Raw genomic sequence first — 25,284 nt, forward strand, 5'->3', positions numbered from 1 at the left:
GATTCAGTGATTTTTTTTTATTACTGGTTTATCTTAAGTTATGTGTGTATGTTAGAATCAGTGAAAAATATGTACCATGAACCCAGTAAGTTTATAAGGAATAAGTAGGACAAAGTGTTGAGCAAGGTGTCTGACATGTTATAAATATAAGTAGTCAGCATTATGTTAATCGTAATGGTAATGGTGATTTGATCAGTAGCACTTGGTGAAGTGGTGCTCATTGTTCAGGTTGTTCTTTGGGTATCAGAGTCGTTAGTAGATCATCTTGATGAGATTTGCTGGTAGTAGTCAGAATGACCACTCAGTTTGAATTTGAAGTAGCATAACAGTAATGTAGCGATATGTGTAACAATAATGTAACATTTTTGGTTATTTTTTAGAGGTTATTCTTTAATTGTTAGCAGTTTGTTATCAGTAAAATTTATAGACTATTGTTTAAGTTTCCTCCAGGGATAATTTCTATTAATATTCAGGGTGGGCAAAATGGGTTTACAGTTGTGAGCACATAAAACACAGAGTTTATTCTTACATTATTTATTATTTATCTTATAATTGTTATTATTTTGAGTCTTTACTTATCATTTATCTTTTAGATAATGATGGCTGGTGATTTAACCTACTATTGTCCACTTGTATATCAACCTACTGGGTTGGTTACAGTCACTTTTTATAGAAAATTTAGTTCAAGTGCACAGCGTGAATAAGGCATTCCTACATGTAAAGCTTAGTAAAATTGCATTATTGATATTGTGATATAAGACCTCAGTTGTAAATAATTTTTCTCCTTTTTCTGTCTATACAGGAGGCAGACAGTGGGGAGGAGGAATGCCGGTCACAGCCCAGGAGGTATGTTTGTTACTTATATCCTATAGCATTTCTTTTTGTTGTTGTTTTTCAATTACAGTGTATATTTAATATTATTCTGTATTAGTTTCAGCATATAGCATTATGATTGGACAACAATATACTTTACAGAGTGGTCTCCCTGATATTTCAAGTACCCACCTGACACCTGCATAGTTATTACAATGTTGACTATATTCCCTATGCTGCAATTTACATCTTTGTGACTATTCTGTAACCACTAATTGGTACCTTCTAATCCCTTCAGTTTTCTCCTAGCTCCTCAACCCCTCTCCCCTGTCAATTCTCAGTCTCTTCTCTGTATCTGTGGGTCTTTTTCTATTTTGTTTGTTTATATCTTTTTGTTCTTTAGATTCCACATTTAAGTGAAATCGTATGGTATTTGTCATGCTTGATTTATTTCACATCTATGACCATATCCTGTAGCATTTCTATAGTTAATGATTTTTTCTCTAATTTTTGTTCATTCTTTTCATACTAGCCTATCCTGGACTTCTAAAATGCTTAATTGGTCTTTCAAAATAGTATTACTTTAAGAATTTAGTTACTGATTCAGATTTAAAATGGTAGAGTGAATTATGCTATGCACCTGAAATTAACATAATTTTGTATGTCAGTTATGCCTCAATAAATAAATAAAATGGTAGATTGCTTTTTAAAAAATGCAAATTTTTTTAAAATTCCAAAATTGGTCCAGTTTTGACCCAAGTATCCAGAACTATCTTGGGTAGTTAAAAAGCAAATTTTCTTTACCTTTTAGGAAAATATCAACTGAAGAACATTTCAGCCTTCAGCTTTGTACTTATTTTTGTCATTAATTTTGATAGATTTTGCAGTTCCTACAGACTAATTAACATTTCACTTCCTAAAAACAAAGGATATACTGAGTAATGTACCCAGCCCTTTTAAATACAATGACACTTTTTTCTCCCTTTCATGGAATGTTGTTATAAGGGTACCAGTACCTCCTGCCATTAAAAGAAAAAACACTATGAGACATCTAGGAAGTATATAATAACATTTCTGTTACCTACTCTAAGGGGTTTTTAAAATCAGTCCTCTCCCACAAGAAACAATCCTGGTAAATTCTGGATGGTATTTAAATGTTACCAAACTTGTACCCTCTGAACTAAATGACATGAACCATTCTAGATAATACAGAGAAAGGACACAATAAGCATGCTCGTTATGGAGAAGGTGTCTGAAGGAAATGCTTCCTTAATGATGAATTATCAAGTGTTTGTTTATATATATATATATCACTCTTATAAACTACAACTTAATATTAAAATATTAATAGTTCCTTTTCATCAGTTACTGGGGTTATTGGCAATAGTTTTCCTATCTTGGTTATCACGAAGATTTTGGGTTAAGCTTAATGTCTCCTAGGGAAGATCTGATAGTAAAGTGTCATTCTTTTGCATAAGGTTAAGGGAGAAACTAGGAGAAATTTGAGCTGAATGCCTACCAGATATATCATAACCTTATTTCCATTTGAATGAAAAAGAATTCCAAAGGATTCTTAAGTTTTATAGCAGGCCAGTTTTAAAGATCTTTGTGTTGATGTTAAGCTTTACAAACTGACCTGGCATCTATGGAGATAATTGTTGCTCCAAAAAATTACATTGAGTGCTTCCCAGGCTATTTCTAAATCCAATCGCATTAGTCTGACTCAAAACAAAGAAACTCTTCCTAAGTGCCAGATGCATGCTCCTTGGAGCTAGATGGTGTATAAGAGGTTGATTTTTGTGTGCTTTGCTGCTATCCTGGCATTCTCTGTCTGGCATTATACTTACCACAGAATAAACCAGCATGGAATTAGTGTCTTTTGTTTGAGCATGCCTAAACTCATCTTGTCAGTTTGTGGGTTCAATTGTGGTTTGTGGTATGAAACTGAATAGTAAATAGCATATTATTAAACTAATGCCAGTTCCAGGTAATAAAGAAGATGTTTCATTAATGATCTCTTATTTTAACCAAATACCATTTATTGCAAAAGTCGTAAGTTAAAAGTAATCTTTTAATATAATTAGCCCAAACCATGATACCTTTAAGAAAACAATGAAAAGGCAACCCAGAGAATAGGAGAAAATATTTGAAAATCATATATAGGTCTAAGGTCCAGAATATTAAAAGAACTATTACAACTCAACAACAAAAGACACAAACAAAAAAAAACACAAAAAACCTGTCTTAGTTGGCTTGAGCTCTTGTAACAAAATACCATAGGCCAAGTCATTTAAACAACAGGCATTTTTTTCTCACAGTTCTGGAAGCTGGGAAGTCCCAGATCATTGTGCTAGCAGATTCGGTTCCCATGAGAGCCTTCTTCCTGGCTTATAGACAGCTAGCTGACTTCTTGCTGTGTCCTCAGCTGGTCTCTTCCTCTTCTTATATGGCCACTAATCCTGTTGTGGGGGCCCCATCTTCATGACATCATTTAACCTTCATTATCTCCCAAAGACCCCCGTCTCCAAATATTATCACATTGGGGTTAGGGCTTCAATGTATGGAATTGAAGGGGACACACTTTCAGTCCATAACATTCCACCCTTGCCCCCCAAATATATGTTCTCACATACAAACTATATTCATTTCATCTGAACAGCCCCAAAAGTCTTAAATCATTCTAGCATCAACTCTAGATGTCAAAGTCCAAAGTCTCATCTAAATATCATCTAAATCAGATATGGGTGAGACTTGGGGACAAATTCTTCTCTATCTATGAACCTGTGAAACCAGATAAGTTTTACACTTCAAAATACAATGGCAGGCCAGTCATAGAACAGAATTATCATTCCAAAAGGGAGAAATAGGAAAGAAAGGATAGGTGACAGGCCCCAAGTAAGTCCAAAATTTAATTAGCAAGGCAAATTCCATTAGCTCTTAAGGTTCAAAAATAATCCTCTTTGGTTCAATACTTTGCCTTCTGAATCCACTGGGGCTGTGGTCCTTTCAGGAGTTACTAGAGTGGTGGTGTCATTTCCATGGGGGCAGCCCTGCACCTCTGACTCCCTTGGAGTGTTCTCCAAGAGCTGACCCACATGGCATTCTGCTGGTCAGTGGTACCACCCTTTGAAACCAAGGAAGAGGCAGCCTTGGCCCTTGGCCTTTGCACTCTAGCCCTGTGGTGGGATAATCTCTGAATCATCTTTAGGGTCCTTTTCCCTTTCTCTTGAAGAATAATGCATGTTCATATTCTTTCATTTTGAATCATTTTCTTTGCTTCCTTTAGTCTCAGCTGGCAGTATTTCTGCTGGTATAATCCCAATCCTGGCTTCTATTGAAATGGCCAGTTAGTGCTGTGGTACACACCCACATTAATCTCCTTATAAGTGGTTGGTCAACACACTCTTGGTATTCTCTTCAGAGTATACCCTCATTTTTTTTTTTTTTTTTCAGTATGGACAAGCTGAAATTTTTCCAAATTTTTTTTAGTTCTTTTTTGCTTCACAACACCTTCAGTTCATGTCTCTCTTCTTGTGTTTTATCATAAGGAGTTAGGAGGAACCTAGGCTGCTTCTTCAGCATGTTGCTTACAAATTTCTTGAGCTGAATATCCAGTTTTATCACTCACAAGCTATATTTTCCACAAGACCCTAAAATATGAACACAATTCAGCCAAGTCCTTTGCCTCTTTCTTTCTCTCTTTCTCTCTTTCTTTCTTTCCCTTCCTCCCTCCCTCCCAGGCTCCCTCCCTCCCCTTCCTTCCTTCCTTCCTTCCCTCCTTCCCTCCTTGGAAAGGGAGGGGAAGAAACATCAAGGTGAGAGAGAAAAATTGATCTGTTGCTCCTTGTATGCACCCCCTCCAGGGACCAGACCTGCAACCCAGACATTTTGCCCTGACCTGGAATTCAACCAGCAACCCTTCACTCTTTGGGATGATACCCAACCAACTGAGCCACACCAGCCAGAGCTCCTTTGCTACTTTATAACAAGGATTGCCTTTCCTTCATGTCTAGTAACATCTTCTTCATTTTGTATGAGACCTCATCAGAATGACCTTCACTATACATATTTCTGCCAACATTCTGTTCATGATTATTATGTACTCTAAGAATATGGAGGGCTTTTTTTCCAGCTCTCCTCTTTTCATTCTGAGTTCTCACCAGAATTACTTTTTAATACTCCCTTCATGGCAATCTCAGCTTTTTCTAGCATGTACCTGAAAGTTCTTCCAGCCTCACCCTGACTGGTGTGGCTCAATGGGTTGGGCATCATCTCACAAACTGAAAGGTCACTGGTTCCATTTCCAGTCAGGGTGCATGCCTGGGCTGTGAGCCAGGTCACTAGTTGGTATGTGACAGGTAACCAATCAATGTTTTTCTCTCACATCCATGTTTCTCTCCCTCTCTTTCCCCCTCCCTTCCCCTCTCTAAAAATAAATGAAAAAATCTTTTTTTAAAAGTCTTCCAGCCTCTACCTCATTATCCAATTCCAAAGTCACCTCCACATTTTGAGGTATTCATTATAGAAGTACCCTACTTCTCAGTACCAAAATCTATATTAGTCAGGGTTTCCAGAGAAATGGAATCAATAGGAAATACATAGATACATTTTTTTAAGGAATTGGCTCACCATTATGAAAGCTGGAAAGTCCCAAGAAATGCAGGCTGGAGACCCCAGAAAGCTGATAGTGAAAATTCTAGTCTGAGTCTAAGTCTGAAGTTAGAAGAAAACCAATGTACTGGCTCAAAGACTGTCAGGCAGAGAAAGTAAATCCTCCTCTACCTACCCACATTGGAGAGGGCAGTCTGTTTTACTCAAACTACTGATTAAATGTTAATCTCATCCAGAAAAGCCCTCAGGGACATAATATTTAATCAAATATCTGGGCACCCTGTGGCCCAGTTAAGCTGAGACATAAAATTAACCATAACACAACCTCAATTAAAAAATGGGCAAAGAACTTGAATAGACATTTCTTCAAAGAAGACAATCATAAACAAATGGCCAGTAAGCACATGAAAAGATGTTCAACATCACTAATCATTAGGGAAATGTAAATCAAAACTATCAGATACCACCTCACACTCATTAGGATGTCCACTATCCTCCCCCCCACACACACACACACAAATTACAAGTGTTGTTGAGGATGTAAAGAGCTTAAACCCTGTTCACTATTGGTGGGAATATAAAATGGTTAAGTATGATGAGTCTTCAAAAAATTAAAAATAGAATTACCATATGATACAGCAATTCCACTTCTGGCTATATACCCAAAAGAATTAAAAACAGGATATTGAGAAATTCATGCACTCACATTCATTGCAGCACTATTCACAACAGCCAAGTGTCCATGAACAGATGAGTGGGTAAACAAAATGTGGCACATGCTTGTGATAGATTATTATTATTCAACCTTAAAAAGAAGAAAATCCTGACATATGCTACAACATGGACAAACCCTGAGGACATTATGCTAAGTAAAATAAGCCAGTTACAAAAGGATCCATGTTGTATTACTCCACTTATATGGGGTACCTACAATAGGCAAATTCTCAGAGATAGAGTGAAGAATAGGGAGTTATTATTTATTGGGTACAGAGTTTCAGTTTTGGAAGAGAAAAAGTTTAGATATGGAGGGTAAGGATAGTTGACAGAAGTGTTATGTGTATTTTATTACAATTTAAAAACAAACAAACAAGCTCTTCTATCCCGTTTATATTCTGACAATACTTTGTTTTTCTCAGAAGATAGGTGTAAAAATCTAACATAATTACAGAACTAAAAATCAAGTTGTGCATCATTGCTTTTTTGATCAAAAGATAAATGGATGAAATTCAATGCCAGTCTTCCTTCTGCATATTTTTTAACACATAGCTTTTCTTCTTCTTGTGTGATGACCCACTTTGCTGACTGGGGAACTGCCAAGAGGTAACTATAAAAACTAAACCATAAAACATGCCAATATTCAATCATTTTAACCTATAAACAGCTATCTCATATGAGTCAACCTAATAAAATTGTAAGATAATAAATAAAAATGAACAAAAAATATGCTAGTGAAATAAATTTTTGAAATCCCAAGACATCTTTTTTTCATTTATTGGAGTCACATTGGTTAATAAAATTATATAGGTTTCAGGGGTATAATTCTATGATACATCACAAGACATCTTTTTAAAAAGATGAATGGTTGTGGTAGAAAACAAAGTACTTTAGATCAAAATTTAGAAAAGCAATATATTAATTATGGTAGAATTTGTATATTCCTATGTATACCAACTCTAACCTAAGAATTGTATAAGTGAAGAGAAAGGAATGACGTTTAGGAAATTGTCTTTGGGGTCAGCAATTTTTTTAGGCATTTTGTTTTTTCAGTTTACAGTTCCTCTTCAGCATTACTTTGTATTGGTCTCAGGTGTACAGCACAGTAGCCATGGGTCAGCAACAATTTATAGCATTGTAAAATAACATAGTCTCAAAGATCTTGGAGAAACTGTATGGTTGTTTTTAAGACAAACAAATGCTTAAGCCATTCAATACCATTTTATGCCCCCCCAACTCAAGCAATATATATATATTTGTTGCCAATTTTTATATTTTTAATAACTCAGTGTGAAGTTATTTTTCATGTTCAACTCAAAACCTCTCCTGTGTTTAAACCTACTTTCTTCCTCTTAAGTCTTTTATAGACATAAAGAATTACTCACTGTCTTGTTGAAAAGGTTCTTCACCTTTCAAAACGTATTATTTTCTTAAAGGTACTTCGAACCCAGCACTGAGAACAAAGTTTGCAGCAGATGGGGTAGAGAAAGAGCAATGTGGGCCAGCAGAGTCTCAGAAAATCTCTTCAAGGAGCCAGGTCTTTTTTATTTTTATTTATTTATTTATTTTTAGGAAGAGCCAAGTCTTGAATGAATGGGCTTTAGACAGGAGAAAAGAAGAGCATTCCAAATATAGAACCATGGGAGAGTGGAAGGAAATCCTCAGAAGTCTGGAAGTAGGTGCTAATGTGTTTCAGGGACAATAAGAAGTAATTGTCTATATCTTACAAGCAGAGGAGTTTTGATTGAATTTATCTGTGTCTAGAAGAATGCCATGACTGCCAGGAAAAAACCTGGCAGTTACACAGTATGACAGGAGACAGGACAACTCTCCAGAAAGCTGTTGCAAGCAAATGGCTAGAGGAGGGCAATTATTTCTTCATCTGACAGCAGCATCAGGACAGTGATTGTGTCTTTTATCTCAGTATCTACAGCAATTAGCATGTAGTTAGCATTAGTAAATGCTTATGGAATGAATGAAGGAGAATAATGTTGATATGTATACTAGAAATGATAGCTTTACTAGAAATGAATCAGGGCATGTCTTTGTGTAAGATACAGTTTCACCATGGTATTGTGTTACTAATTCATTGTGAAAAAATCTTTACTCCAGATCTGTGTCTCTGATACCTCATCAAGTTTCTTTGATCTTGTATTTGCTCTGTTTATGTTTTGCTTTTGAGATATGACTTCATTTAATTCCAGCCTATTTAGTGAAATAATTTGTGCGTTTAAATATAAGGATGATAAATGTGCTACATTGTCCATCTTTTGGCTGTGAAAAGAAGACAGATGTACTCTACCTCAGTATATGTTCTAGTTAAAAAATATCTTAGCCTAGAGATAAGTCTTCCAAAGCTGAAACTTTGTTATCATTAAATGAAACTCCCCAGCCTCTCCTTAACCCAGCTCTGGCAACCAACATTCTACTTTTCATCGCTGATAATTTGACTATTATAGGTACCTCATATAAATGGACTCATACAATATGTGTTCTTTTGTGATTGGCTTATTTCACTTAGCATAATGTCCTCAAGGTTTGTTCATGTTGTAGCATGTGTCAGAATGTTTGTCCTTTTTAAGGCTGAATAGTATTTCCTTGTAAGCATATGCCACAATTTATTTATCCACTCACCTGTTAATGGACATTTGGTTTTTTTCTGCCTTTTGGCTATTGTGAATAATGTTGCTATGAACATGGGTGTACAAATTTCTGGTGACCCTGCTTTTAATTGAGTACACACACAGAATTGTGGATCATATGGTAATTCTATTTTTAATTTTTTGAGGGCCCACCATACTGTACCATTTTACATTCCCATCAACAGTGTACAAGGTTTCAATGTCTGAAGACATTGTTAACAACATTAACAACACTGGTTATTTTCTGGGTTTTTTGGATAGTGGATATCCTAATGACTGTTGAGATGGTATCTCATTGTACTTTAATTAAAAAAATAAAGTAGACCCCAGCAACCGCACATTGATGTTTCTCTCTCTCTCCCTCTCCCTCCCTCCCTCCCTCCCTTCCCTCTCTAAAAATAAATAAATAAAATCTTTAAAAATAAATAAAGTGGAGATTGGCTGGGTGGCTCAGTTGGTTGGAGCATTGTCCCATACACCAAAAGGTTGCAGGTTCGATTCCCAGTCAAGGCATATGCCTAGGTTGCAGGTTCAATTTCCATTCCAGGCATGTATGGGTGGTAACTGATGGGTGTTTCTCTCTCATGTCAGTGTTTCTGTCTCTCCCCCTTTCCTTCTTTCCCACATCAATAAGCATATGCTCAGGTGAGGGTTAAAAAAAATTTGTTTAAGTGGAAAGAAAAAAGTCCATTGTGACTAGGAGTTGATATATTCATAATATTATATATGTTTGATTTACAAAAGTAGAGCTTTCCATGTATTAAAAACAGGTTCTAACTGAACACACTGAAACTGTACCTCTTGTGCTATTTGACCTTCTGAAATCTAAATCTCTACCTCTTACCATGTGGGTTATTCTTCTGATTCAAAAACTTTACAAACATTTGGGTGTGGCCACAAGGGGGTGTAGTGAGCTGTCCTCTTGTCCTTGAGTTCTGCCATTGTATGAAGTAACCCCTTAAATTGGTATGTGCATACTTAAAGAAAGCTCTTTTCCTAGCCACTTGGCAGGAGTAAGAATTTTCATTTCACTGAAGTACTCTTTGTTTCTGAAGAATGTATTTATAGACTCTTTTTAATATTTATCTGACATGTTCTGCTGCTGGTAGCTATGAAAGGCATTCTTAAATCTGATTTGAAAAGCAAATCTAATTATTGCATCCCTAATGAAATGAAGTGTATCTTTTAAAGCTAGGTAAGTAATTTTGCTTTTTCCCCTAGTTGTTATTATTTATAGTATAAACAAACAAGCAAAAAGGTGAAATAAATTTCCCCTCAATTCTTGACTTTGTAAAACTAAGTTTTGGAAATGTTGTTTTCATGTATTATAAAAACCCAAAGACTAATAAAATATCAAATATGTATCACTGTTGGCAGAGGATTCTGAGAAGATGGTGGAATAGGAAATACCAAGAATCTGTCTCCCTATTTAGATAAAAATTGCACTGGCAGAATCTGTCTGATGTTACTGTTTTAGAACTCTGGAGTCTGTTGAGGTCTTGCAGCTTCTAAGGGAAGACTTGGAAGGTAAATTGTGGTCAATTTCAACCATTAGTAGATACCTACTCTCAGCCCATGTCAGGCAGATGCACATATGTTCCTGGAGCAGCTTGCACACAGCTTGTGGAAGACAGGATGGGAAAAAAGGAGCCTATCCTACAGATACTAGGGATCTGTGCTCTGATAGCTGATTGCTTCTTCTGACCACAGAGGTGCCAAAATAGAGGCAGTCAGCATTTGTTGCACCTCCCCCCATTGTTGCAAGACTGTCGCCCTCTAGCTGAAGTCACTTAAGCAATTTACAGGGCTGGTACTCTTTTTTTCACCTTCATTTTCTGCTTTTCCCCATTTTGGGAGTCATACATTAAACACTAGAACTTTTGAATCAACTACTGTATATGAGGGGATAATTAGAAAGTGACCATGCATGCCCTAGGGAGAGACACAGAAATTATGTGAGACGTCCATAAGTTTATACCTCAGTTTGATCCATGGTACAGAAACAGCCTACAGCAATTTAAAAAATAAAAATAAAAAGATAGTAACCCTGGGGAAAATGGAGAATCTGATTTCCAAAGTTATCACATTATTAGATTCTAATGTCCAGTGTTCAACAAAAAATCACAAGGCATACAAAGAAACAAGAAAGTATGACACATTTGTAGGAAAAAAATTAATCAACAGAAGTTGTCCCTGAAAAAGACCTAATGGCAGATATACTATATAAAACTTTAAAATAACTGTTTAAAGATGTTCAAAAAACTAAAGAAAAAATTTTTAAAAAACAAAGGAAGATATTAAGGAAGTCAAGAAAATGATGTGTAAATAAAATGAAAATATTGCTAAAGAGAAAACTTAAAAAGAAATGAAAAAGAACTGAAGTTGAAAAGTACAATAACTGAAGTGAAAGATCCCCTAGGGGGATTCAAAGGCAGATTTGAGCAGACAGGAGAAAGGATCATCAAATTTGAAGACAGGACAGTGGAAATTTTCAAGTCTAAGGAACAGAAAGAAAAAAGACTGAAGAAAAGCAAACAGAGCCTAAAGGACTTATGGGACACCATTAAGAGAACACATCATGGGAGTCCCAGAAGGAGGAGAGAGTCTATATGAAGAAATAATGGCTAAAAACTTCCCAAATTTGCTGAAAGATGTGAATATAAATATTCAAGAAATCCAATGACTTCAAGTAAGATGAACTCAAGAAGTCCCACACTGAGACACATTATAATCAAACTTTCAAAAGATGAAAACAGAATCTTTTTTTTTAAGATTTTATTTATTTATTTTTGGAGAGGGAAGGAAAGGAGAGAGAGACAGACAGACAGAGAGACAGAGAGACATCAATGTGCGGTTGCTGGGGGTCATGGCCTGCATCCCAGGCATGTACCCTGACTGGGAATCAAACCTGCAACACTTTGGTTCGCAGCCCGTGCTCAATCCACTGAGCTACGCCAGCCAGGGTGAAGACAGAATCTTAAAAGCAACAAAAGAAAAGCAAATTGTCATATACATGAGATCTGCAATAAGACTATGACCAGATTTTGCATTAGAAACTTTGGAGACTAGAAGACAGTGGGACAGTATATTTAAAGTGCTAAAAGAAAAAAAATTGTCAACCAGGAATTCTATATCTGGAAAAATTTCCTTTTAAAAGTAAAAGAAAAATTAAGACATTCCAGATAAACATAAGCTGAGGAAGTCAGTGATTACTAGACCTGCCCTGTAAGAAATGCTCAAGGGCTTCTCACAAGGTGAAATGAAAGGACACCAGACAGCAACTAGAAGCCATGTGGAAAAATAAAGATCTCAATAAAGATAAATACATGGGTAATTATATAAACTAGTATTATAACAATGGTTTGTAACTGTATTTTTGTTTTCTTTTTGATTTAAGAAATGAATACATTTTTTAAAAAGTTACTAGTATAGAAGCTAGTATACTGAAACCTTGGTTTCTAACTCCAAATCTTGTTTTCCATATAATTTAAGAGACAAATCCATTTTAAAGAATTATTAGTTTATGTTTTGAGACTTCACAGTATATAAAGACAATTAAAAGGGGCGGAGATGGAGCTGTAAAGGAGCAGAGTTTTTGTATGTTATTAAAGCTAAGCTGTTTTAAGTTAAAATTAGAGTGTTATAACTTTAGGTCGTTAAATGTAATCTCCATTGTAATCACAAAGAAATTAGCTATAGCCCTGGACAGGTGGCTTATTTGGTTGGAGCGTCATCCCATACACAAGAAGTTCGATCCCCAGTGAAGACACTTTCAGGGGGCAGCCAATTAATGTTTCTCTCTCTCTCTCCCCCTTCCTCTCTCTCTAAAATCAATAAACATATCCTTGGGTGAGGGTTTTTAAAAATGAAATGAGCTACAAAATTTACAGAAAAGGAAATGAGAAAGGAACTTAAACATTTCACTATAAAAAAAAAAGCAACTAAATACAAAAGAAGACAGTAATGCAGGAATTGAGGCCGAAAAAGGAAAGGCAGATGTAAAACAAATAAACAATAGCAGAAATGAATCCCTCCTTATTAGTAATTACTTTAAATGTGAATCAATTAGACTCTCCAATCAAAAGATAGAGATTGGCCTAGGGGATAAAAACACATGACCCAACTACAAGAGACTCATGTGAGATTCAAAGACACAAACAGGTTGAAAGTAACATGATAGAAAAAAATATTTCCATGCAAATAGTAACCAAAAGAGCAGGGGTGAGTATATTAATACCAGTTATTTTTCAAACTAAACCATTTTTTTTCAAACTAAAAAAAAATGTTTACTAGAGATAAAGAAGGATATTACATATTAACAAAAGAAGATATAATTTTAAGTACAGGTGTGAGCAGAAGTAGGTTAATAATAAATAATATAATGATTAATAAATAATGATACATGAGTAAACTGTTTTGCTTACTCACAACTGTAAGCCTACTCTTTCCTTGTATTTATGCACCTAAAAAACCATCAAAATGTATGAAGCAAAAAATTACAGAATTAAAAGGAGAAATAGACTAAAAACAAGGGGGCATCTCCCTTAAGAACTAGATAGATGCTGTAGTTATAATATCTAATCAATAAATAACTGATAATAGCAGTGAATTTTAGCTACAGTCCAATATAAGGTTTCTGTACATTTTTTAATTTAAAAAGTCTACTTTCAGTAATTGCAAAGCACTACACAAATATTCTTTTTAAAGTTAATCTTTTTTAAAAAACGACATTGCCAGGGATTTACCTCACAGCCACTACCATCATCTCCAGTGTTCTACATGTGGATGCGATGCCTCCACGATACTCTTCATGACAATCCAGGTGTACCTCTTCAGCTACATGAGCTGCAACTTCTTGTGTTAGTCTTTGTTCATTCCATCAGGATCCAGAAGATTTGGGCCAAAGACCTCAACCAAGGCCTCAGAGATCTTGAAGCCAATGTCATAAGGCAAGTGGACAACACAATTACTGGTTCTGAAATGGAAATAAACCAAATTAGACTTACCTCTTATTATCAACTAGGCCTTTGTGTGATGGGTCTGTAAAACAACTGGAGTGTTCATCACAGTGGTGGCCATTGCATGGAAAGCCTTCTTTGCTTGGGTCTTTATGAATATAGCCCTCTATTGAAAAAGTTTGAGATCAGTGGTAAATCCTTTGAGCTAAAGACTGTGAATGGGACATGCCTCCTAAGAATAGCAGAGTATTTTTTTTTCATCTAATATAAAGAAGGTCTTGATATATATTCAGCTCACAGATCCTATAAATCCAAAGTATTGGAGGAATAGCATATTCCATAGGTCTATCACCTTGAATGACTGACTAAATCATGGCAGTCTCAAAAAGCACCTTCAACAACTTTGTACTTTATTTACACAGACCTATGAAAGGGACCAACCCTGGGAAGTATCTGGCTTTAGGCTACCACTTTTTGCTAACGTCACCAATAGAATCTCCCTCAGTCTTGAACTGGACTTTAACCCTCAGGGCTAGGGAACAGCAATGCTCCAAGTGATGTCCACAGAAAATTGTGCTAATCTGCTGCTGGAAGGAGTCCATAGAGGCAAATGTGTAGATTCTACTAACTGGAGCTTGATCCTGGATGCTGCACATGATCCAAAGTCCTGTTAGGCCTGCTGTCTTTACTTTACCATAGAGTTTTTGAAGCATTTTAAGAGCTTTTTCCAGATCACATATAAAATTAAAACCAAAGCCATGTTGTGAAAAACCCAAGGGCAGAGATAGGGTACTGATGACTTGTGTTGGCTTACCAAATTTAGCAAGACTATCAAGTGATTTTATCTCAGGATAAGGCCCACAAAACAATGCAGCCAAAGAAACCTTGGAAATGAGTTAGAAGGCATACCTCCACTACATTAAGGACTTTCAACAGCAACAAATAACTTACAAAAATAAAAGACAACTATATATCAAAAAAGACATTTCACTCACTCATGAAAACGTTTCAGTGAATTTGCTGTCTTTCCTGCTCTAAAACTGTGTTGAATTTTGACGGTCTGTTCTATATTAATTCAATGAATAAAATTAGCAATGGAAGTTCATAACAATTCAGAGATCCCTTTCTAAGAAAAGACTTCACTTTTCACACTCTTGTCTGTTTCTTCTCTAGGCTGTCCACTCCCAAGCATTTCTCATTTTTTGTACTCCCAAGGTACAGGCCAAGCTCTGGCAACTAATAGGCCTGCATTACCTAGTTACTAAATTACTGAGTAAACAAATATGTGTATGAATTGAAACTAGGGAAGCTTGTGTAGAAGTAGGCATCTTGCAACTTTAAAAGTAATCTAAGATTGAATGATTAACTTTTCATAGAGCTGTTATCTTTCCCAATAGGATTTTCTCAATTAAATAAAAGGCGTAATTAACTTCATTTTTTTAAAGAAACAGCCTGCAAATAAGAACCAAAGATTTGCTCATTCTTCTTCTCCATTTCCTGACCCTCCCATCCCAACCCCCCAAATTAGAGTCTCACCTTCCTCCAGGAAATATTCAGGGAACTTAAAAAATTAATAAAGTTAATATATTTTCCTTTTTGTTATAAGTTATTTGTTTTGGATGAAAGGTTAAGAGGCTACTAAGAAAGGTTTATTCTGAACACTTAATTCAGAATTGCTGAGTTCAATATAAGGTCAAGTTTTTCTTATATTCTTATGCTTGTGGGTTGAAACATTATAGATTGCAGACTTTTCTTACCTGGAAATATTTATACATGTACATATGTGTGTATATAGGGTACACACACATAAGTATATATTTCAGAGTAAGAAAAATTATGGATGTATAACATATATGTATATGTGTGTTTGTATGTATGTATATATCACCTGTGTGTGTTTATGTTTTAAATAATTTTAAAGGAAATAGATATCAAAAGATTTCCTATTATAACACAAATGAACTCTCAGTTGCCACCATCATCAAATTCCATATCACTTCAACATTCATATGTAATTATCTCAAAAGATGGTAAGTAAACCATCTAATGGGGAATTTTTTCAAAGTGATATTAAAGAGCATTTACTAAAAGTAATGTTTTTTTTAAATTAGTTTATTGTTGTTCAATTACAGTTGTCTGCATTTTCTCCCTACCACTTCCCCCAACCCCAGGCAAACCCACCTCCCTCCCTTGGCAAACTCACCTCCCTCCCTTGCTTCCACCCCTTGGTTTTGTCCATGTGTCCTTTATAGTAGTTCCTGAAAACCCTTCTCCCCTACTAGAAGTAATATGTTGAATAGTAGTGTTATTTGTAGAATATTATTCTGAAAGGAGTTCAAAATGTTTGCCATATGTTCATCAATTGATTAGAGAACAAGATTTCTGAAAAACAAGATTTCCCAGGTAAAAATGAAAATTCATCACAAGGCAGCATCTGTTCTTTAAATTATGATTAAACAGGAAATGTATATAAATTATAGGCATACAAATACTGTATTTTCTATTATACCTGTGTAATGGCTGGGAATTAGATTATATTATTATTCTTTCTATCTTTATTATAATATTTCTATAGATAAAAATTCAGTTCTTGAGATACAAGATGGTGGAGGGGTAAGTGAAAGCTACACTAAGCTTCTCCCAGGATCAATCTGGAATTACAATTAAATTGTAGAGAAATTATCTTGAATAACCAACTGAACACTAGCTGGAGAGAAGCCTTACAACTATGGACAGAGAGAAAAAAACACTTCAGCACAATGTGACTGGTATGCAGTCCAGAGGAGACTCTAGAGGGCTGGCTGGGCTCCCACATGTGGCAGCTGAAGTGCCAGAGGGATATTCCAACAGCTGAGGTGTTTCTTCTGAGAAGTGTGGGGTCTAAACCCCAAGCTGGCCTCCCCAGCCTACACCACCAGAGCTGGAAAGGAACCCAGATAGTTGTGTTCACAGCTTTTCTAGCTGTGAAAAGCAGTAGGGGTTCTGTCAGCCAGGGAGGACAGCTGGAGATGCAGAGAGCCTGTGAAAGGGGCAAAGCACAAAATTTCTTTGCCACTACTTACCCTGGGTGCCAGAAAAAGGAGGAAAGAATGGACTAAAGATGCTGGAGGAGAGTCTGGGGTTAGTGGCTCTGGGGAGAGAACTGAGGAAAGAGCTGCCAGGATACATGTGCTGAGTCATCTATCATACTGCAGGAGCCACCTCTCTGAGGCAGAGTACTCCTCTCTGAATGGCATATGTCTGAGGGGAAGTAATAGCCCTGCCCAGTGGTGCTTAAACCTGACTGTTAATTACAGACAGATTAGATCAACAACTGATTTGATTAACAGCTGCTTAGTTTATCATCTAAAGTGGAAAACACAAAGAAGCAGCCAAAATGGGAAGACAAAGAAATAGACCCCAAATGACAGAACAAGAGAATTTCAAGAACAACTAGGTGAAATGGAAGTAAGCAATTTATCAGATAGAGCATTTAGAGTAATGATTATAACATTACTCAACAGCATGAAAAAAGACATAGAAACCATAAGAAAGCACCAGTCAGAAATAAAGAATGCAGTATCTGAGATAAATAATATACTGAAAGAAATAAACAGTAGGTTAGATGAAGCAGAGTATTGAATGAGTGTTTGGGGAGACAAGGTAGAAAACAAACAATCAGGCAGAACAGCAAAAAGAAAAAAGAACTTAAAAAAAAAAGGAGAGCTTAAGAAATGTCTTGGACACCATGAAGCGTAACAACATCTGCATCATGGGAATACCAGAAGAAGAGAGTGAGCAAGGGATTGAGAACCTATTTGAAGAAATAATAACCAAAAACTTCCCTAATCTGATGAAGAAAAAAGTCACACAAGACCAGGAAGCTCAGAGTCCCAAATAAGTTGGACACAAAGAGGCCTACACTGAGATACATCATAATTAAAATGACAAGGCTTAAAGATAGGGAGAGAACCCTAAAAGCCACAAGTAAAAGCAGGTAGCTAGCTACTCACAAGGGAGCACCAATTAGATTGTCCTCTGATTACTCATCAGAAACATTTCAGGCCAGAAGGGTGTAGCATGAAAAATTGAAGGTGACTAAAAGCAAGGACCTACAACCAAGTTTACTTTACCTAACAAGGCTATCATTTAAACTCAAAGGAGAGAAAAGAAACTTCCCAGACAAGAAAAAGCTAAAGGAGTTTGTTAATACCAAACCAATACTGCAACAAATGTTAAAGGGCTTGCTTTAAGAAGAAGAAAAGGAAAAAGAGAAAGAAAAAAAAAGAGGAAAATAGTCTAACAACAAAATGGCAGTACATACATATCTATCAATAATCGCTTTCAATGTAAATGCCTTAAATGCTCCAACTAAAACAGAGGGTAGCTAAATGGATAAGAAAACAAGACCCATGTATATGCTTCCTCCAAGAGACCCATCTCAGATCAAAAGATACACACAGACTAAAAGTAAAGGGTTGAAAAAAGATAAGTCATTCAATTGGAAAAGAAAAATAAGCTGGGATAATAGTACTTGTATCTGACAAAATAGACTTTAAAACCAAGGCTATAACAAGAGACAAAGAACACTGCATAATGGTAAAGGGAACAATCCAACAAGAGGATGTAACCCACCCTAGTAAACATTTACGCACACAACACAGGTGCACTTAAATATGTAAAGCAAATTTTCATAGACATAAAAGGAGAGATCAATGGAAATACAGCCATAGTTGGGGATTTTTAACATCCCATTGACTTTAGTGGATGAAACTTACAGGCAGAAAATCAAAGAGACAGCAGCCTTAAATAACACACTAGATTAAATGGATTTAATTGATATCTTCAGAGTGTTTCAATCCAAAGCAGCAAAATATACATACTTGTCAAGTGCACATGGAACTTTATCTATAATAGACCACATGCTAAGACACAAAACAAGTCTCAATAAATTTAAGATTGAAATCATATCAAGCATATTCTCTGACCACAATGCTATGAAACTAAAAATCAACCACAAGAAGAACACTGAAAAACATGCAAACACATGGAAGCTAAATAACATGTTAGTAAACAATGAGTGGGTCAACAATGAGATCAAGGAGGAAATTAAAAGATACCTTGAAACAAATTAAAATGAGTACACAACAATCCAGAATCTGTGGGACACTAGGAAAGCAATCCTAAGAGGGAAATTCATAGCATTACAGGCCTATCAAAAAAATAAGAAAAAGCTCAAATAAACCATCTAACTCCACACTTAAAGGAACTTGAAAAGGAGCAACAAATATAACCCAATGTGAATAGAAGGAAGGAAATAAGATCAGAGCAAAAATAAATGAAAAAGTGTCTAAAAAATGGTACAAAAGATCAATGAATCCAAGACTGATTCTTTGAAAAGATAAAAAAGATTGACAAACCATTAACCAGATTCATCAATAAAAAAAGAGAAAGGACCCAAATAAATAAAATCAGAATTGAAAGAGGAGAAATAACAACTGACACCAAAGGATTACAAAGGATTGTAAGAAAATATTGTGAACAGTTATATGCCAACAAACTGGACAACCTGGATGAAATGGATAAATTTCTAGAAACATACAATCTTCCAAAAGTAAATCAGGAATAATCACAGAATCCTAATAGACAGATTACACCAAATGAAATTGAAGCAGTAATTAAAAAAAAAAAAAACTCCCAACAAGCAAAAGCCCTGGACCAAATGGCTTCACAGGTGAATTTTACCAAACATTTTAAGAAGAACTAACACCTCCTCTTCTCAAACTATTTCATAAAATTCAAGAGGAGGGAAGGCTCCTAAACTCATTTTACAAGACCATCATTATTCTAATACCAAAACCAGATAAAAACACTACAAAGAAAGAAAATTGTAGACCAATATCACTGATGAACATAGATGCTAAAAATCCTCAACAAAATATTAGCAAACTGAATACAGCAATGCATCACAAAGATCATACACCATGATCCAGTAGGATTTATTCTGGGAACTCAAGGATGGTACAATATCCACAAATCAATAAAAATGATTTACCACAGAAACAAGAAAGGATGAAAACCACATGATTATATCAATAGATGCAGAAAAAGCTTTTAATGAAATCCAGCACCCATTTATGATAAAAACTCTCAACAAAATGAGAATAAAGGGAACATACCTGAACATAATAAAGGCATATGTGACAAAACCACTGCCAGCATCATACTCAATGGGAAAAACTACAGGCATTTCCCTTAAGATCTGGAACAAGACAGGGATGTCTGCTTTTACCTCTCTTATTCAACATAGTAGTAGAAGTCCTAGCCACAGCAATCAGACAAGAAGAAATAAAAGGCATCCAAATTGGGAAGAAATAAGTAAAACTGTCTTTATTTGAAGATGACATGATACTGTACATAGAGAACTCCAAAGATTCCACCAAGAAACTACTGCAACTGATAAATGAATTCAACAAAGTAACAGTATACAAAATTAATATTCAGAAATCAGTTGCATTTTTATATGTCAATAACAAATTAACAAATGGAAATTAAGAAAACAATTCTATTCACAATTGCTTCAAAAAGAATAAAATATTTAGGAATAAACCTAACCAAGGATGTAAAAGACTTGTACTAGAAAAATTTCAAAACACTGAAGAAAGAAATTGAAGAAGATACAAATAAGTGGAAGCACATACCATGTTCATGGATAGGACAAATTAACATCATTAAAATGTTCATACTACCCAAAGCAATCTATAGAGTCAATGCAATTCCTATCAAGATTCCAATGACATATTTCACAGAACTAGAATGAATATTTTAAAAATTTATATGGAACCACAAAATGCCCTGCATATCAATAGTGACCCTGAGAAAGAAGAACAAAGCTGGAGGAATCACACTATCTAATACCCTATACTAGAAGGCCATAGTAATCTAAACAGCTTGGTACTAACATAGAAACAGACACATAGATCAATGGAACAGAATAGAGAGCCCAGAAATAAACCCACACCTTTATAGTCATTAATATTTGACAGAAGAAGCAAGCACATACAATGGACTAAAGATAATTTATTCAATAAATGGTGTCAGGAAAATTGGACAGATAAATGCAGAAAAATGAAACTAGACCACCTTCTTATACCACACACAAGAATAAATTCAAGGTAGATCAAAGACTTAAATGTTAGACCCGAAACCATAAAAATCCTAGAAAACATAGGCAGCAAAATCTCAGGCATGACTTGTAGCAATATTTTATGGGATACATTTCCCCAGGCACGGGAAACAAAAGAAAAAATAAACAAATGCAACTTGATCAAACTAAAAAGTTTTTGTACGGCAAAGGAAATTGTCAATAAAATAAAAAGACAATGCACAGAATGGGAGAACACATTTACTGATACATCTGATAAGAGTTTAATATCCGAAATTTATAAAGTATTTACAAAATTCAACACCAAAGAAACCAACAAGCCCAATTTAAAAATGGGAAAGGACCTGAATAGACACTTCTCCAAAGAGGACATACAGATGGCCAATAGACATATGAAAATATGCTCAATGTGACTAATCACTAGAGAAATGCAAATAAAAACCACTGTGAGATACTATCTCACACCTGTTAGAATGGCTGTCATCAATAAATCAACAAACAAGTGCTATAAATCACCAAACAACAAGTGCTGGTGAGGATGTGGAGAAAGGGGAACTCTTTGGCACTGTTGGTGGGAATGTAGACTGGTGCAGCCACTGTGGGAAAGTAGTATGGAGATACCTCAAAAAATTAAAAATGGATCTGCCTTTTGGCCCAATGATCCCACTTCTGGGAATATATTTGAAGGAAACCAAAACACTAATTCAAAAGAACAGGTATCCATATGTTCACTGCAACATAATTTACAATCCCCAAGATATGGAAGCAGCACAAGTGTCCATCAACAGATGAGTGGATAAACCGACTATGGGACATTTACACAATGGAATTCTACTCAGCCATACAAAAGAAGAGAGTCTTAACCATTGCAACAGTATGGTGGACCTGGAGAACATTATGCTAAGTGAAATAAGCCAGTCAGAGAACAACAAATGCCATATGGTTTCACTCATATTTGGAATCTAATGAACAAACTGAACTAACAAGGAAAAAGGGGAGGGACTCATAGATGGAGAACAGATGACAGCTAGTTGTGGTGGAGAAGGTTAGAGGGTGGAGGGATTGAGCAAAAAAGAAAAAGAACTCATGGACATGGACAACAGTGTTGCGGGGAGGGGTGTATAAGGAGACTAAATGGTAATGAAAAGAAATATAATAGAGATTATACATATTTTTAAAATCAGTTCTGTTTTAACTTTCCTGACTAGTTAGTGTTGATTTTTTTTTAAAGATTTTATTTTATTTATTTTTAGAGAGGGAAGGGAGGGAGGGAGAGAGAGAGAAAGAGAGAGAGAGAGAGAGAGAGAGAGAGAGAGAGAGAGAGAGAGAGAGATGGAGAGAGAAAGAGAGAAACATCAATGTGCGGTTGCTGAGGGTTCTGGCCTGCAACCCAGGAATGTACCCTGGCTGGGAATTGAACCTGGGACACTTTGGTTCCCAGCCCGCGCTCAATCCACTGAGCTACGCCAGCCAGGGCTGATTTTCTTTTTATATATACAAAGGGGTCATCAAGGGAAGTGTAGACAACCAGCAGTGTAATAGAGGCAAAGAGCAATGAACTAAGAGCAAGAAGACCTGATTTTAGTTTTGTCTCACCTCTTACTATGCTAAACCTCAGTTTCCTAATCTGTAAAATGAGGACACATGCCCATCTATCCTGTATAATTGTTTAAAAAGCTAATAAAATAGTTCATAGGAAAGCTTTGACAGATATTGAGCAGCAAATATTATGGCAACATGTAAAGTGATGGTACTTACATTAGTATTTGTCTAAATTCTTTCCCATTTTATTTCACAAACTCACAGCCTGATTTCTCTAACTCTGTACAATGACTAACACCCTTTATATCATATAAGAATTAAGATCATATACTGAGGAAAAATATGAAGAGAAATTAGCAAACTTTAGATACCAATAAAGTTCTTGTTTAGTACAAATCTAGTATTAAATTAGAAATAGGAGCTCTGTGTCACTAGGTCAAGTCTGATTCAACCTGGATGATTACATAAAGTCACAGCCACTGAGTGCCATTTAGAGAACCCTGTTTAAAGGTCCTGATCATCTTATTTGATCCATTCAATGAATATTTATTAAGCAAAGACTCATATACTTGCTTCTCTGACTCACTACTATTCCACCATCCTGAGGCAGAAAGAACGTATTAATAACATAACTGGCAGACTGTTCTGGTGGCAACTATTCACTGGGAATTTCCACAAGCTAAGCAGCCATTTGGAGAGAGAAGAAAGGACCTGTTATCAATGACCTAGCCCAGCCCTAAAACAGCTGTTCAGCTGAAACACCCAACAAAAGATCAGGAAATTTAGAAACTGTTTAAAACACATAATAGGTTATGAGCCACCTTTGCTTACAATGCTTACTTTTCTGTGGAAATATTCTCACCTCATATTCTAACAGAACACTTTGCCTCTCTTTCATAGCATGTCCAGCACTACTACTGTTACACATTATTTGTTATCTGTTCTCACCAGTTACAACTGAGTGAGGGTAGGGACAATTTCAATCTTGTTCATGATTATATCCCTGAATTCTTGCACAAAGGTACTCAGTAACTTTTTGTAGAAGGAATGAATACAGAACCATACTTTTCATCCACTTTTGGGCTTTGGGAAAAGATATGTAGCTTCTTGGAGTCTGTTCCCTCAATTCTGTATTAGAAACATTGTTTTACAGGTTTTCATAAGGATTTGAGATATAAAGGTTAAGCCTATCACATAGTAATAGATACTCAGCAAGTAGAAACTATTATTAATATTTTTACTAATATTCATTTTTATCAACATAAACTGATTTCTTCTCAAGCTAGGATCATAATTTTATGTCCATATAAAACCAAATACATATTTTTATTTTTCAAAAAATTTCATTTACTTTTTTCATTTTTAAATTTTTTTAATATATTGATTATGCTATTACAGTTGTCTCAATTTTTGTCACCTTTCTTCCCCTGTGCCCTACACCCCGCTTCCGACCAGCATCCCCCCCCCCTCCTTAGTTCATGTCCATGGGTCATACATATAAGTTCTTTGGATTCTCCATTTCCCATACTATTCTTAACCAACCCCTGCCTATTTTGTACCTACCATTTATGCTTCTTATTCTCTGTACCTTCCCCCTCTCCACTGATAACCTTCCAAGTGATCTCCATTTCTGTGTGTGATTCTGTTCCTGGTCTAGTTGTTTGCCGAGTTTGTTTTTGTTTTTTCAGTTTTACTTGATAGTTGTGAGTTTGTTGTCATTTTACTATTCATATTTTTTAAAGATTTTATTTATTTATTTTTAGAGAGAGGAAGGGAAAGAGGGAGAGAAACATCAATGTGTGATGCTTCTCACATGCCCACCACTGGAGACCTGGCCCACAACCCAGGCATGTGCCCTAGACTGGGAATCAAACCAGCAACCCTTTTATTCACAAGTCAGATTTCAATCCACTGAGCCACAGCAGCCAGGGCTGCTATTCATATTTTTGGTCATCTTCTTTTTCTTAGATAAGTCCCTTTAACATTTCATATAATAAGGGCTTGGTGATGATAAACTCTTTAACTTTACCTTATCTGGGAAGCACTTTATCTGCCCTTCCATTCTAAATGAAAGCTTTGCTGGATAGAGTAATCTTGGATGTAGGTCCTTGCCTTTCATGACTTGGAATGCTTCTTTACAGCCCTTTTGTGCCAGAAACATATCTTTTGCGAAATCAGCTGATAGTCTTATGGGAACTCCTTTGTAGGTAACTGTCTCCTTTTCTCTTGCTGCTTTTAAGACTCTCTCCTTGTCTTTTTTTTTTTAATCATTGTTCAAGTACAGTTTTCTTCCTTTTACTCCCATTCCAGCCCGCCCACCCATCCCTCCCCACTTCCCTCCCATTACCACCCTCCCCCTAATTTTTGTCTATGTGTCCTTTAAATTTGTTCCTGTAAACCCTTCCCATTCTCCCCTGAAATTCCCTCTTCTCTCCCTTCTGGTCACTGTCAGCCTGTCCTCTATTTCAGTGTCTTTGACTATATTTTGCTTGTTTATTTGTTTTGTTGTTTAGGTTCCTGTTCAAGGTGATATCATGTGGTATTTGTCTTTCACTGCCTGGCTTATTTCACTTAGCATAATGCTTTCCAGCTCCATCCATGCTGTTGCAAAGGGTGGGAGCGCCTTCTTTCTTCCTGCTGCATAGAATTCCATTGTGTAAATGTGTCATAGTTTTTTTATCCATTCATTTACCGATGTGCAACTAGGTTGCTTCCAGCACTTAGCTATTGTAAATTGTGCTGCTATGAACATCGGGGTGCATAGGTTCTTTTGGATTGGTGTTTTAATGTTCTTAGGATATAGTCCCAGCAGTGGAATTGCAGGGTCAAAAGGCAGATCCATTTTTAGTTTTCTGAGAAA

The 25,284-nt window shown here is 35.9% G+C and overlaps 1 protein-coding gene across 4 annotated transcripts in view; it reads left to right on the forward strand.

Annotated features, from left to right (window-relative positions):
- SSH2 (slingshot protein phosphatase 2) overlaps positions 1-25,284 on the forward strand; it is a 250,487-nt gene that overhangs the window by 99,825 nt on the left and 125,378 nt on the right. For all 4 annotated transcript variants that reach the window (XM_028521743.2, XM_028521742.2, XM_028521745.2 and 1 more), the window contains one exon: positions 803-846. In XM_028521743.2, coding sequence (XP_028377544.1) covers positions 803-846 — 44 coding nt within the window. The remainder of the gene's footprint in view (positions 1-802; positions 847-25,284) is intronic.

The sequence above is a fragment of the Phyllostomus discolor genome, chromosome 8 (assembly GCF_004126475.2).
Source record: "Phyllostomus discolor isolate MPI-MPIP mPhyDis1 chromosome 8, mPhyDis1.pri.v3, whole genome shotgun sequence".
Lineage (NCBI taxonomy): Eukaryota > Metazoa > Chordata > Mammalia > Chiroptera > Phyllostomidae > Phyllostomus > Phyllostomus discolor.